Source organism: Semicossyphus pulcher, unplaced genomic scaffold, assembly GCF_022749685.1.
Source record: "Semicossyphus pulcher isolate SPU_LCO1_2020_fin unplaced genomic scaffold, fSemPul1.0.p SCAF_15, whole genome shotgun sequence".
NCBI lineage: Eukaryota > Metazoa > Chordata > Actinopteri > Labriformes > Labridae > Semicossyphus > Semicossyphus pulcher.
The window spans coordinates 8,248,383-8,262,611 of record NW_027211659.1 but is presented as its reverse complement, the minus strand read 5'-3'; the positions used below and the strand labels follow the sequence as shown (position 1 = coordinate 8,262,611).

The window sequence follows — 14,229 nt, the reverse complement described above, 5'->3', positions numbered from 1 at the left end:
TCCTGGTTTCCACGGCTTCCTCGACGCAGTAATAATAAATTCACCTTCGACTTACTGGCCACAACAGACATCCTTCAACATGTGACGCCTTCTGCTTGGTCGCCATGTTTGCGGGGTAACAGTTAAGATGATACGCATCTAATAGGCCTATTTCACAGGCAACTTCTTAGCATACCACAGTAGGAAACGCGCAGATGTTTATAGTAGCATTAATGATGGCTGTATTCCATTTAGCTGCTTCAATTTCATGGTCCTGGTTGTGTGCATGCTGACTGCCTGTCATGGCTTTCTCAGACAACTGAAGAGAACCGAACTATTGTTGAAGTTATTATTAACACCTGTACTTTTCCTCCTGTTAGAAGTCATAATTTCGGCTGTAAAAAAACAATAGAAACACAACAGGACTCTGAAAAAGTATGCTTCCAGACACAAAAGTTTAATGAATCAACAATATTTGGATTTGCTCGTACAATATATCATCATTAGTGCAAACAAAGACAAGCTTTTGAAATATTTAAAGCTCCTGTGAGAAGTTTTTCGCTGGTTATGAAACAGACTGTAATTAATTATAATAATTAATTCTGATTACTTTTTATAACCTACAGAAGAAAACCAGACAATCAGCGACAAGATTGATTATTTCTATATAGTTATTTTTAATGCCTGAAACCACTAGCGGTGGGTAGTTGTCAGACAAAGCAATAAACTGCATGTTGCCTTACATTTTTCAGGGCAACAGTTTAAAGCGAGTGACACATATAATTGTTAAAGAAAGCAGAATTAGATTATTTGTTAAAAACCACCACTTTAGCATGTACAAGACAAAATCAGCAAAGAGATAAGAGGTACGGCTTTGTCCACAGGGGGCGCCAAAATCAACACAAACCAAAAGTTCCTCACAGGAGCTTTAACTGTCACACTTCAGCAGCAGAAATGCAATGCCAATACAACACAACAGATTGACATTTTTTAACCATATATCTCTGATCAGAGACAATCAGCACCAGCTGTGGTAATATTCTGATTTTTAGAATAAATACACCAGATAAGATTTCAGGATAAGGAAAGTGTTGGAAAAGTAAAGGGCTGTTCAAAGGGGTGATTTAGAAATAATTTTAAGAAGTGTCATCCATTAAAGAAATATTTCTCTTGGTAAATATTTATCTGCACAGCAACTCAGCATGTCAGTTTAAAACTCGACCTCAGACACTGGCTGTCCCCTGAAATCTGCATGGCTTTACTGGGGTTAGTACTTTTCACCATCTCTGTGTCAACTCAGATTAAACAGATTAAAAAGTGTTGCAACATCCCGACTTTAATTGTACCATTAATTAAAAAGGCAGCGTAAAAGTGGATGAATATTTCTTTATGATCAGTATTCACAGTTTATTCTTCAATACTTCATAAACTCTGGCCCCAAAAATATTTTGACACACCAAAGAGACAATACTTGATCTCTGACTCAAATAAATACAAATAAATATGATGGTGTATGCCGAGATGTCAGTAGATTAAAGGTAAAGAAAACAGAACATGGCTTCTGATCCTGAAAACTGGGAGCTTGTCACCATCACAAAACCTGCCTGGCATCTACACACAGATTGAAACTGTAAGCAGCAATTGAAAGTGTTTCAGTTAATATAGGGTGATTACTGCTGACACAAGGTAATGCTCTGACAGTTTTCCATCAGCACAGACTGGAACAGCCCATCATTACCGACCAATGATTAGAAATCCCCACTCCTCCAAGGGTACTCCAGCGTCAATCCAGAGCAGCAGCACAGAGACAGAGTAATCAGGGGAAAACAAAACAAGAGGCAATCAAGCCACACATAATGATATTATCCAATCAAGGTCAAACTGTAGTGTCACAGAGGTTGATAGTAGATACAGGGGACGATGACAATGAAAACAGGGACTGAGGCTGGAGTGCTTCTTTAGAAGATTTGTTGTTCGAAGAGGATCTTCTCAAATCCTTGTGGAGCTGTGTGATAGAAGTCACTAAACTGGCAGTCCAAGATGGCGCTGTCATCCACTGGAACGGAAGAAGGGAGAGACATACTTTAACAGATTATAAAGCAATAATTAAGACATAAAAAACAAAAAATAAATTAAAGTAACTCATATATGTACCCAGAACTTTAACGCTAATAGTTGCTAAATTGTTCCGGTGATGTAAAGTAAAATTAAATTGAATTGTCCAACCGGATAAATATCAAACGCTCCAACCTTTTCCTTGTGTATCCTGCAAGGTTATTTGTTATGCAGAAATTAGGTCAAATGCCTCATAACTGCAACTGTTTGAACATAATCTCTGAGTACACAATGTTACATTTTGTATGAGCTTGTTAATACGGAAATCTTTGGCTGCAGGAATGTCTTTGTTGTATACAGTAAACACGCTGATTGACTAATCTTACAAACCAGTTCTCAGCGTGAGACGTAGCATAAACTCCAGGTCAAACACTGTCAGAAGCAGAGCTGCAACAATTAATCAATTGATCGATTAGGGGTCCACGATTAAATTACAAGCAAACTATTTGACAATTTATCAGTTTGTGTAATTTTTTTGAGAAAAAAAATGTTCTAAATGATCTGATTTAAACTTAAATGGGAATATTTTCGGTTGTGTTTACTCCTTTGTTATGGACCAAACAGCTTTGGGAAACACTAATCAATATATATTTTAGGGATAGACCGATTATCGGCCGGGCCGATTTTTAAAATTTTTTTAATCCGACGGACGTTTAGAGATCAATTTAAAACTGGGTTATTTTGGCTCTGACGCAGCTGCCCCTCTCTGTCTGCAGTCACTACTCTGTCTCCAGCATTGTCCCACCCACAGCACTGATTGGTAACACTCAGAGCCATGGCACGGGTAACAGCCAATCAGCAGTGAAAGCTGTGCATGCAGAGTGCTCACACACATGGCGGAGAGGAGAAATTTTAATTTCTTTGCAAATTGTATTTAACTTTGTTTTATTTACTTTATAAAACTTCAGGAATTTATTTATTTATTTATTTAAATTTTCAGTTAACTTTATAAGAGATGCTGCTGACCCTGGGAACTCCCTGCGCTTTTTGTTTGTTTGTTTAATAAACATATGCCTAAAGGCATTTAAACAAAGTTAAGTGTTGGAGTTTGTATTATTCAAAATTTTGACTGCAAATGAATATCGGCTCCAAATATCTGTTATCGGCCTCCTTTACTACTAATAATCGGTATCGGCCCTGAAAAAACCATATCGGTCTATCTCTAATATATTTCACCATTTTATGGACCAAACAAGTACTCTTATAATCAAGAAAGCACTCAAGAGATTTTTCTAACTTTGAAAATAGTCATCAAAGTTGCAGCCCTACTCCAAAGCTAACTTACACTGTCTCTTTTGTACACCTAAAGAGGTGTGCAAAATTGAAAGCTAATGTTTCTAGGTCACCTTTACAAATAATCATCTTACAGTCAGGACGTTCACTGACACATAAGTTAATGATAGTGGTTCTTTAAAGTATCTACTGGAAAACTTCAAAAATCAAAAGAGATACAAGAGAACTTTGTTAATGTGTCAGAGCAGCTCATAACACTACATTTGTGAAAAGTGGGAAAATTACAATTTAGAGTTTTCCATTACCATCTTAAAAAACTTTTTTTTTTTTTTGCCTTATTAAAGACCGGTAATAAAGTGTTGTGATTTTAAAAAAAATGGAAAAATAATATGTTATGGTGTCAATGGTAATCAATAATGGATAGGCAGTCTGAGCAGTTTAACTTAAAAACCAACCAGATAACAGAGTAAAGGATCTAGGACTAGATCAGATCAAAACTTGCATGTCCTGATGGTCTGTGGGGAGCCTGTGACTTCCTGCTAAAAGCTGTGTTAAGATGTGTGGAGTCTGTATGCAGTTAGAACAATGTTCTGTAAAAATACACAAACACAGCCCTCTAGTGGAACATAACTGTAACTGCAAGCTGTAACATGCTTAACGAGAAGTTTGGTGTTCAACGTTAATTTAGTTTATTTCAATCAGAAAATAACTGAACAAATGAAACCAAGACAAAAAAAAACTTACCATAAACAACAGGGAAAACAGTGCCTCTGATCCCTGAGGCAGGACAATGCATGTTCTTTCCATTCAGATACAAATTCAGCTCCACGTGGTCGTATGTGATGCCCTGAGGAACACAAGCAGAAATTGAACAAAGCTGCATATTAAAGTGATTACTCATTTTTAAACTTGGTATGATTATTAAAAACCTGCGCATGTGTAGCCTGGCTATTCAAAATGGGTGACTGTCCCCTTTTTAAAGACACCAATAGAGCACTTTCCTGTTCAGGTTAATGAAAAGGTTGGGTAAGCCTAGTTGCAAAATAAGTTGATACTTTAACCCAGCAGAAATGTTTGCTTTCTTCTTGCTCCTGCAGTTACACTTTCACCTAGCAGACCACAGTGGCTTGAGCTATAATCATCACTGCATAATTGTGGTTGATGACACGCTACTTCCATCAAATCAGAAAATGTTTCTGACGTGTGATGGATCAAAAGTGTTGATGCCTGTTTTTTTTTTGTTTTTTTAAAATGAACACAAAAGGCATCAGAATTATATTGTAGCTGATCATGAGCTACACAGATGTTTACATATCCTGTACATGCGCCTCCTGCAAAAGAAAAGCTATAACCAACGAGCACTTAATTTAGGCTTTGTAACAAAGCTTTACAGTCTGACCTGAATTTAGATCCTGATGAAAACATGTCAGGAGAAAAATAATTTTAGTTTAGTTTAGTTCTGCAAACAAGTTTGACAAGTTCATCAGAACATTATGTTGTACTACAGAGGCCCCAACCCCACAACATAAATAAAGACAGTACTGCTACTACAAAAAGTTTTAATAAGCATTAAGTACAAAAACAGTCCTTATGTGTCTATATGTACGTTTGGGAAAAGAAAGAGAGCAATATATTTCTTATTCTTATGTAGATCAGGAACAATGTGTCAAACACTGCAGTTAGCAGACAACAATATGCTTGCTTACAAACATAGGGGAGGTCTGATGTGTTTCATCTCCTGTCTGCCCCTGTTGGGTTTTGTGACGGAGCCGCCTGCAGAATTCTCTGCTTCACCAGCTCACTCCCAACCCAAGTCTGTGCTCATTAACATCATATTTTACTAAATTATTCCCAAGTACTGAACTACCAAATCTATGAAAGCATCCAATAAATGTTATCTCAGAGTTAAATATCCGTCAGGATTTATAAATTAAAGCCAGATCGCAAATTGGTGCACATATGCTGCACATTTGGACAAACAAGGCTATCCAGCCCTTATAAGACCACGTATTGTGACTATTGATGCCAGCTGCCTCGGAAAAAACCTACAATACCAAAATCTACTGAGGGTCTCATGGGACCCACAGGCCAGCCTGCTCCAGCAGAAGATTAGACTGAAGGGATTGATTGCATTTCTGTAATGCACACAATCTACACTCACGTGCCTTTTGGAGGTCCATGAGACTGTTCATTATGTGTACAGACTTAACTGATAAAGCAATGCACAAACGTCAGACAACCCAATCTGTATCTTTGGAATACAAACTCACACCAAAATGACTGCAGCTCATTAATCATTTTGGTTTCTGTCAATTTACGCTCGTCTGTTCTCATTTCTTTCTCAGATTCTGAGAAAACAAGTTGTCCATTTTGAGCTTCAGAAGCAGCTCTTAAATTATTCAACGTTTTGGTCATCAGTCTTCAGGTAGGGATCAGTGATATAAATGTTGCACTTACCACAATGTCACCCTCCTGAGGGAGGCTGTTTGCAGGCAGACGATTCTTCTCTTCGTTATTGTGGTACACAGACCCATCATGCCTCAGGACAAGGCTGTTTGTGTCTCTGCCCATAGGCACTTGATTAAGATTCACTTTCTGTGTAGCCACACCGATTCCCCACACACCTACACACAAGGACAACGTTGAGTAAAACACTCCTAACCACAAACACGATCATCTTTCTATGTCATTGACCGAGGCTCATTTTAAACTGAAGGTTGAATGCTTGTAAAGCAACCTGTGGCTACCATGTGGCTGTGTGAGGTTAGCTTTGCTTGAGGGCATACTTCTAAGAAAAACAAATCCCTCGTGCTTTCCAATACTTTCTTTGTTAGTGAAGAGAATTCCACCAGTGAGCATGAAGTCACAAGATGGTATAGCTACTAATAACTGCAGCGTGTTAGTATCATAACTCCTACTAGGAATGCTCCAGAAAAAAGTCATAATGTCAAGTAAAGAGGACAGAAGAAAACAGGATCAGTATTAGCTGGAGGACAAGTCCTTACCAGTGGACTGGATCTTAAACTCAAAATAACTTTTGTTCTGGTGCAGGGGAGCGTTGGCCAGGCAGCCTCCAGTGCCACATATCCTTCTGCCGCTCTTCACAATGACAACATCTGTGCCTGCAAAACAAAGCAAGAATACAAATTCAGAAAATAAAATGGATCAATCAATTTGCATGGTATTGTAACCCATCGTTTAGTAGCCCGAGATGACAACTCAAAAGGTTTGTTCCGTCCAACCAAGAACCCAAAGTTAATCAACAAACAAGTCAGATATAAGCAGCAAAGTCTCATTCCAGGAGGCTGCAGAGAATGTTTTGAGATATATGCGTGATAAATGACACATGATTAAGAGATTAACAAAAGTTAGCTAGCCTCAGACTGCAGGGTTAGCAAGCACAATTACTGAGGAAGGAGAGAGGAGCATTTGTGGTACAACAGAACTGCACTTACAGAGTTTGAAAGTATTTTGCATTCAGAAGAAGACATGTTGCAAACACATTTTGATGACATATTAAACTATATTAAAGCACACTGGTTTTACTCATATCATGCAGGCCTACTTTAAATACTTAAATACAGGTTTAAAGCTACAGTTTTATCCCATTGGAGAAATCTGATGGAAGTCGATTTAACCCAACTGAGGTAAATGACTGTAACTTGGATTATTGGTCTTCACAGAGCAGTCTGATAGTTGTGCTGAGTTTGAAACCAGCAGACAGCTTTCCATCTCCTCTGTTGTTGGTAAAGACAACTTCAATCTGAGTTTAGGACATATACATATTAGGAGAATTTCCAATAGGGATGCACAATATTATCGGCACATTATCTGTATCTGCAGATTATGGCTTGTAAATGACATATTGGCATCGGCAGATATATATAAGCCTGTCTAAGTTGAATGTATGAATATTACAGTTTTATTGGAAAGAAAATGTTACATAGAAAAAAATATGGCATTTTGTGCATAACCTAAGCTTAAGTACTCTCCTTATATTGTACAGTGAATGTGTACATTTTAAAAAGCACTGTATTATGTTATTTCTGCATCTGCCAGTGGGCCACTACAATAAGAGTAGGCATGATATCAATTCCACTACAGGGGAGACTTGATGTTCTCTGCAGTTAGGTGGAAAAAGACATGTGCCTAATATAACGATATATAAATCGGCAATCGGCAGAAATGGTTGGAAAATATCTGCATATTGGATATCGGCAAAAAAAATCCAATATCGTGCATCCCTTATTTTCAATTCTGTAGCCAGATAAAATTCAATATTGTCAACATTTCAGTGAGGTGGGAGAAACCTTGGGTCAAATAGGTATTAATTTAAAATGGCAAACATTTGCATAATGTGGATTTTTCAATGAGTGTGAAGGAGTAGATGTGCTTTAAAAGGTTACTGAACTAGAAAAACACATCAGAAAAAAATATTACTCGAAGAAAAGAGGTTGTTTTTTCTTTAAAATATCTGTGTAGAGGATATTTAGTGATTAGTTAGTGGAAAAATAGGAAATATTTATTCTGACAGCAATCATCAGTTTATTGAGTTAAAATTATATGTTGTGCGTGTTCAGTCGAATTGTATTTAACAAGGTGTAGCCTTTTAAGAAGTTTATTCAGGGGCGTGTTTAAATAAACCCCTGCAACCAGTCCTAACAACCAGAATACACACATACTTTCAGATTATAACACTACGAGCAGCTATCGGTTAGCTAGCTAATGCTAACGGCGGAAGTAGCAAACCATCACGTCACACACACAGCAAACTATGTGTGTTTCGAGATTAAATTTAAATACACACGTACGTACCCATGTGGTGAGTATCTAACTGAACGGTGGGCATTTCTTTGAGGGGAATATGCCCCGATCCGCCATCTCCACAGCAGCCTAGACAACACGTAAACAGGGCAGCCATTCTTGTCTTGATGCTAGCTACACATCCGGAAACAAACTCAAACCATCAAACCAAAGAGTGCTCAGCGTTCAAACGTCAGACTCCTCCAACACAACAGCGACATCCCGCGGCAGAGCTCGGTACTACATAAGCCCCTGGTACCCGACTGTATCCAATCACAGTGGCTAAGATAGGCAGTTGCTCCTGATGGCATGGAAACAAGGGAAGAAAATCAAGGTCAAAATTTCTACACGTGACTTGGTAACTATTGGGTATCGATGTTACATAACCACAAGTGAAAAGAAAGTAAGTTTAGGAAATCATGTTAAATGTTTTGTGGAGAAATGCTGATTTGCTAATATCCGGGCATAGCAGAGGGACATCCTCAGTGGTTGAGAACAGTTGGCTCAAATGTAAAACCATACTTATAAAGTGCTAATGTATGATATTGTTGGTTTTCAGAGTCTCGGTTTGGCCATAGTGCCAAGATAATGTGCAAATTATCTGCTCATTGCGACACAGCAATGAAGTTTACTTGTTATATCAGTACATGCAGCTGGGCGCCTTCACTTGCGCCCTTATTCACGTTAACCGTTTACAGATGTTGACAAGTACCCACACGTGCGAGTCGACTGAAGTGGGGCAGCAGAAAAACCTGCGATGCCAAGCTGGGACTAAAACCTAGTTGACAGTTTTTCACGCTGTAATGTTTTGCATAGCAACAGCCCCTCCCCCATCTGGCATGCAGGGATCCTCTGCAAATTACCCAGCTGGGACAAAAACGAAAAACACCCCATTAATTAAAATTGTATCGTCAAAAAACCTCATAATACCAGAAGCTTTCGTGTAAGATGCATTGTACTGTACATCATTGTGAACATGTGCACAAATACTGATGATTCCGTGTATTTACATTTTCTGTGCGCCACTGAAATGGTTAAATCTAAACCCGGAAAGGGCGAAGTCTGCACAGCAACAAGCGCCATGATTGCGTTGCACTGTGCGTCTCAGCAGCTGGTGAGTGATTCTTTTGGTCCAGTAGTTGCATGTTACTATGCGCTTGCAAAATCTGTCACAGCTCTACTTCAGTACCTTGCCAACAGGAGCAACGCTAACGCGCACCCTGTTTGTCGATAATTTGTCGCATTGGATTGGGTAGACGGCGGGAATTTAGGGCTCTACTCAGCTAACCACTGTCCTGCTTTTATGTAATACAAAGCTAGGAGAGAATTCTTCGCTGTTTTATTCTGCATCTTCAAAGTTGTTAACGATTTTGACTTGCATCCAGCCTGGGTTTGAGACGCGCTTTTAAGTTTCCTTCAACGCCAGCTGGTTACAGAAAGACATCAGAAAGCAGGATGTTACTTAACGTTAGATGGGCGAACGGAGCTTTTGGCAGAGCTTGTGCCAACCTCCTTTTACGCGGGCACAGCGATGAGACTCAGTTTCACTTTCAGGATGGGAATACTCCAGAAACAGCTGGAACATGACTGCAAATCTGTATCCTTTGCGATGCTTCAGCATTTTCGTGTGTAATTTATTGCCTGTGCTGCCTTATGGGTCTGCATCCCTCTGAGTGTGGGTGCGTATTATGTAGCCTGTTTTAACAACTGCTGATTTATTGAGTTTTCTTTACTTAATTTAAACATCGATTTGACACAAGGATAATGTGTTTACAGGACACCATGGAGCAGCTAGAAGAGGAACTTACGTGCCCAATCTGCTGCGGTCTCTTCGAGGACCCACGGGTGCTGCTGTGCTCGCACAGCTTCTGCAAGAAATGCTTGGAGGGACTCCTGGAGGGGAACCGAGGTCCAGCTTTCAGAACACCTTTCAAATGCCCCACATGCCGCAAAGAGACCCCTCACAACGGTGCGAACAGCCTCCAGATCAACTATTCTCTGCGCGGAATAGTGGAGAAATACAGCAGAATAAGGTTCATGCCTAAGATGTCTGTTTGTAAACAACACTGCGGCCAGCCTCTCAACATATTTTGCGCCACGGACTTAAAACTCATTTGTGGGTTTTGCGCCACAACAGATGACCACAGAGGGCATAAATTCTGTTCCTTGGAGGAGGCGTACGAGCGGGAGAAGGAGGCATTTGAAGATCTGCTTCAGGGGGTGGAGAGCTGGCAGAGCGCAGACATCCTGTCCTGCCTGGAGACACTACAAGCCAGTAAGAAAAAGGCGCTTCAGTCGGTGACCAAAGACGCAGAAAAGGTAACCGACTATTTCGACAAACTCATCAGTGCCCTCGAATGCAAAAAGAATGAGATCCTCTCCGATTTCGAAACACTAAAGCTGGTGGTGTTGCAATCATACGACCCGGAGATCACAAAGCTGAGCGCAGCGATGGAGGAGCACAGACGGGCGCTCAGCATCGCCGAGTCTTTCAGGAGCGTGTCCGACCCCCTGTGCTTTCTGCAGCAGATGCAGGAGTTTCGTGACAAGTTGGGGGTCCTTAAAGAGACTCCGCTGCCCTCTCGAAAAGACACGGACGTCGGTCCCCTCGTGCGTAATTTCGATGTTAAAAAGTGGGACTCACTGAGGCTCAGAGAAGTGGACAAGATCTCAGTCCCCCACGAGAGTGGCTCCTACCGAGTGGGGGGCTCACGGATGTCAGCGACCAGATGGATCATCTTAATTCTATCGAGTATATTACTGCCATCACTGCTGCTGCTGCTGCAGCCGCACATCCCTGCATCCTCTGTGTCTCTGCAGATCGAACCGTTTCTCGCTGCAGCTTCCTCGCACATTTCCCACACCGGTGTGTACCTGCGGGAAATGATTGACATGTACGCACGATTAATGGGTGCAGGTCAGGAATGTATCGTGAACTTTATTGACTACACTGTCAAATTTATTGGCAGCTGTAAGTTGTATTAAACACCAGCCTGTGGCATCACTGCCATGCACTCACAGCTACTAAATGTTACGTAAGTGATCCGTGAGGTGCATTTACCAAGAGATACGGTATTCAGGCATGCACCTGAATATATGGAAACACTTCCTTACCCAGTAGTTTCATGTCTTTTGTTTTGTTTTTGTTTAACAAGCTTTTACCTCATTGAGCCATTGAACCAATCCTTAATCCACAGAGGTTGTGGCATCTTTTTTTCCTACATAAGACAAACAACACTGATTATTTCTTTCCACGAATGTACCATCTCTCTTTTTATAAAAACGATGACTTTTTTTTTTTTTTTTTTTTACTTGTCCAGACGATCATGATAAATAAAACAAATTCAAGTCACATCCATTTTCAGTTTGTTTTTTATCAAGTGCCACGGGCCAAACCAGCTATCACTATTTAGGGGCATAAAGGAGCCTGTGAACCAAGCGAGTGATAATAAAAGAGACACACAGCGTAATTCCCGGCCTCTTCCCCACAGAGCGCATCCGCACCACAGTGATGCTGCAACCTCTTCAAGGTTACACACGTTGCATAACAGGGCCCGTGTGAAATATTCACCAGGCTGCAGCCACGGTGCAGGAAAAGAAAAACAGAGCACTCATCTGATTTTGATTTTTACATGAAGCCTTAAAAAGCTGATTCTGTATTATGTTAATCATTTATAATAAAACAGGGGTACTTGATCGTCAGGCACTCACTTTATTTCTACACAAGATTTATTTGTGGATGTGACTCATTCGTTGCATGACTCGTTCGGACTATAAAGTCAAACATCTGCAGGCTGTTGAAAGTACAGTGTGCACGGGCCTATTTTCATGCTGTGCATCTGAATTTTTAGAAAACTGACTTTCAAACCTTAAATCTAAATATAACTGTGGGTAAAAGGAAGTTATTAAAATTCTTGTAAAATCATGTTAGCTCAATAAAATCTTTGGCACATCGCCAACAGCCCTCTTTATTTTAATAGGTCAGAGCAAAGGGACACATCGTCAACTGGTCATTTATTTATTTATTTATTATCCTGGACAGAAATGCAATGTGAACAAAACAATCCAAAGATCAGACCACAAAGTGAATCCGTGATGTCAGCACTGACCATAATTCAGGATGTACGTCATGGCACGCACGTACATATATATAGCCTTCTGTTGCCAGGCAAATATAGGATGAAAATAAATATAGCACTCTACATTAATATTTTAATTGTCACGGCACGCGAATTTAAATATAGCCCGAAAAACGTCAACTCCATTCATATTAAGACAAACTCGTGTGAGTAAGTGAATAAATGAGACTTTTGTGACACATTTTCATGAAGGCATTCCGCACGGTCAGTCACTTTGACTCAGCAGTGGGCCTGTGTGAGGGTCCTCGAAAATAAAGTGGAAATCACCATCGATCAAGTAAATCACGATGACTTCATGTTCTAATAATGAGTGAGAAGCATATTAAGTGTATCCAGTGTGTTATCACATCACTAGATGAGGTCCCGCACTCTTACACTCCTTCACACACTGGCTCTGAGTGTGTGATGGGAAATAAAGTGAGGACCTGTTTTAGTATTCGTGTTTAAAGCTAATTTTCTCGTTTTATTTGCGGTTGGTAAAATATTAATTTTATACACAAGTCATTTTTTTAAGTTTACTGGAAAAGGTTGCAAATAAAGTACAAACGGGCGTGTAATTATGTAAATATAAAGAGAATAAAATAAGTACGACCGATATAAAAAGAGGGAAACGTGTAGAAAAAGTTAGAGCAAAAAAAAAGGAAGCTGAACATAAAGTGTGAGAGAAAATGTGGAATTTAAAGCCGCAGAAAGACGATTCCACATCCGGGTGTGCTGTAGGTATTTTAAAAACGAAAAACAGCCAGAAATACTTTAAATTTTAACGACTACAAATAGGAAAAAATGCAAGAATGTAAAAATTTCCCTTCTAATTTCAATTGAATTGTATTGAGGTGGTTTATATTTACACACACACACACACACTCCCTCACACACACACACCAACTCCGCATTGCAGCCACAACTATTATAAAATAATGCACAATATTGTGTTCAGGCTTATTTTAAATTAATACAAAATGATAGAGATATGAATGTTATTAGATTTATTTTAGATGTATTTTCTCGCAATTAAAAATAAAAAAAAATGCAGGCTCGAAGTGCGAAGCGAAGAGGTAATCCTGAAATGCGCACAAATCTCACGGTTTTCTCCCTAATATCCTTTTGCATAAATGTCACCTTTGCCAGATGCTTTAATTCCAGCTTGTTTATAATTATAGTCGAGAAATAAAATAGAAGATTTCAGAATTATGATTAAAAAGGCCTGCAAGGCCAAATGGAAACGTGACTGCTGAAAGAAGCGTCTGTTCATTGGCCAGCAGAAAATAATACAGGGCCTTCAGTTGTTAACAAAAAGATCCGTGTCACCGTGAAAAATGTCAATATTATAATAAAATAGATCAGGGTTTTTTATTCCTAATATTTTAACCTAAAGAAAGGTGTGGTTCGCATGCCTGTGTTAACAAGTGTAACCACTCAGTCACTTTCTTCTCTGTGGTGTGTTTTATTTGACCGTAAATTTACATAAAGCAGGAGGTCTGAAATGTTATGAAAAACACATTTAACAAAGCATGCCACGTTATTTTAAAGGCCTGTGACAACACGGATGTAGTCATTTGTCAGGAAAGTCTGATTTGGGATTACCGTCATCGAATGATCTGTTACAATAGAGATGCATGCAGTCCGCACGCGACACGACTTAAAATGGAGGTTTTTAGCCATGTTACGGAACTATATTACATTCGTGACAGCACGCGGGGTTCTACCAGAGAACATCAGAAAATAATCAAAGGTTTCCAGGTATAAGGCAATCATTATGCACGATAGTCCAAAGAGATAGGCGTAATATAAGCAGGGTAAACAGATTAATAAATCCGGCAGGGTTTTTAAACAAGCAGAAATATTTATGCAAGAAAAATATGTCCACTTTCACAAATTGAAATCATTTCGATATTTTTTAATAATTCTGCTGCACAGTCTGTAGAATCCTAAAATTTTAATCCGGTGAAAATCTGTCCGC

General features: G+C 39.5%; 2 protein-coding genes across 2 annotated transcripts; one reads left to right on the top strand and one right to left on the bottom strand.

The window, feature by feature from the left end:
* Positions 1-415: 415 nt before the first annotated feature.
* spryd7b (SPRY domain containing 7b) lies at positions 416-8,260 on the bottom strand. The gene is made up of 5 exons (XM_069663511.1): positions 8,143-8,260; positions 6,333-6,449; positions 5,785-5,951; positions 4,072-4,174; positions 416-2,035 (listed from the first exon to the last, which is right to left on the bottom strand). The coding sequence occupies exons 1-5, from the start codon at positions 8,246-8,248 to the stop codon at positions 1,938-1,940; spliced, it is 591 nt and encodes a 196-aa protein (XP_069519612.1). The 5' UTR covers positions 8,249-8,260; the 3' UTR covers positions 416-1,937.
* A 1,066-nt stretch (positions 8,261-9,326) lies between these two features.
* Positions 9,327-12,372, top strand: trim13 (tripartite motif containing 13). The gene is made up of 2 exons (XM_069663510.1): positions 9,327-9,809; positions 9,907-12,372. Exon 2 carries the CDS (start codon positions 9,913-9,915, stop codon positions 11,113-11,115), a length of 1,203 nt encoding a protein of 400 aa, XP_069519611.1. The 5' UTR covers positions 9,327-9,809; positions 9,907-9,912; the 3' UTR covers positions 11,116-12,372.
* The last annotated feature ends 1,857 nt before the right edge of the window (positions 12,373-14,229 follow it).

Coding starts and splice junctions, on each gene's coding strand:
- trim13 (XM_069663510.1), top strand. CDS start 9,913: ATGGAGCAGCTAGAAGAGGAACTTACGTGCCCAATCTGCTGCGGTCTC.
- spryd7b (XM_069663511.1), bottom strand. CDS start 8,248: ATGGCTGCCCTGTTTACGTGTTGTCTAGGCTGCTGTGGAGATGGCGGA. Junction 6,450..8,142: donor GTTAGATACTCACCACATGG/GTACGTACGTGT, acceptor TTTGTTTTGCAG/GCACAGATGTTGTCATTGTG. Junction 5,952..6,332: donor GTTTAAGATCCAGTCCACTG/GTAAGGACTTGT, acceptor CCTTGTGTGTAG/GTGTGTGGGGAATCGGTGTG.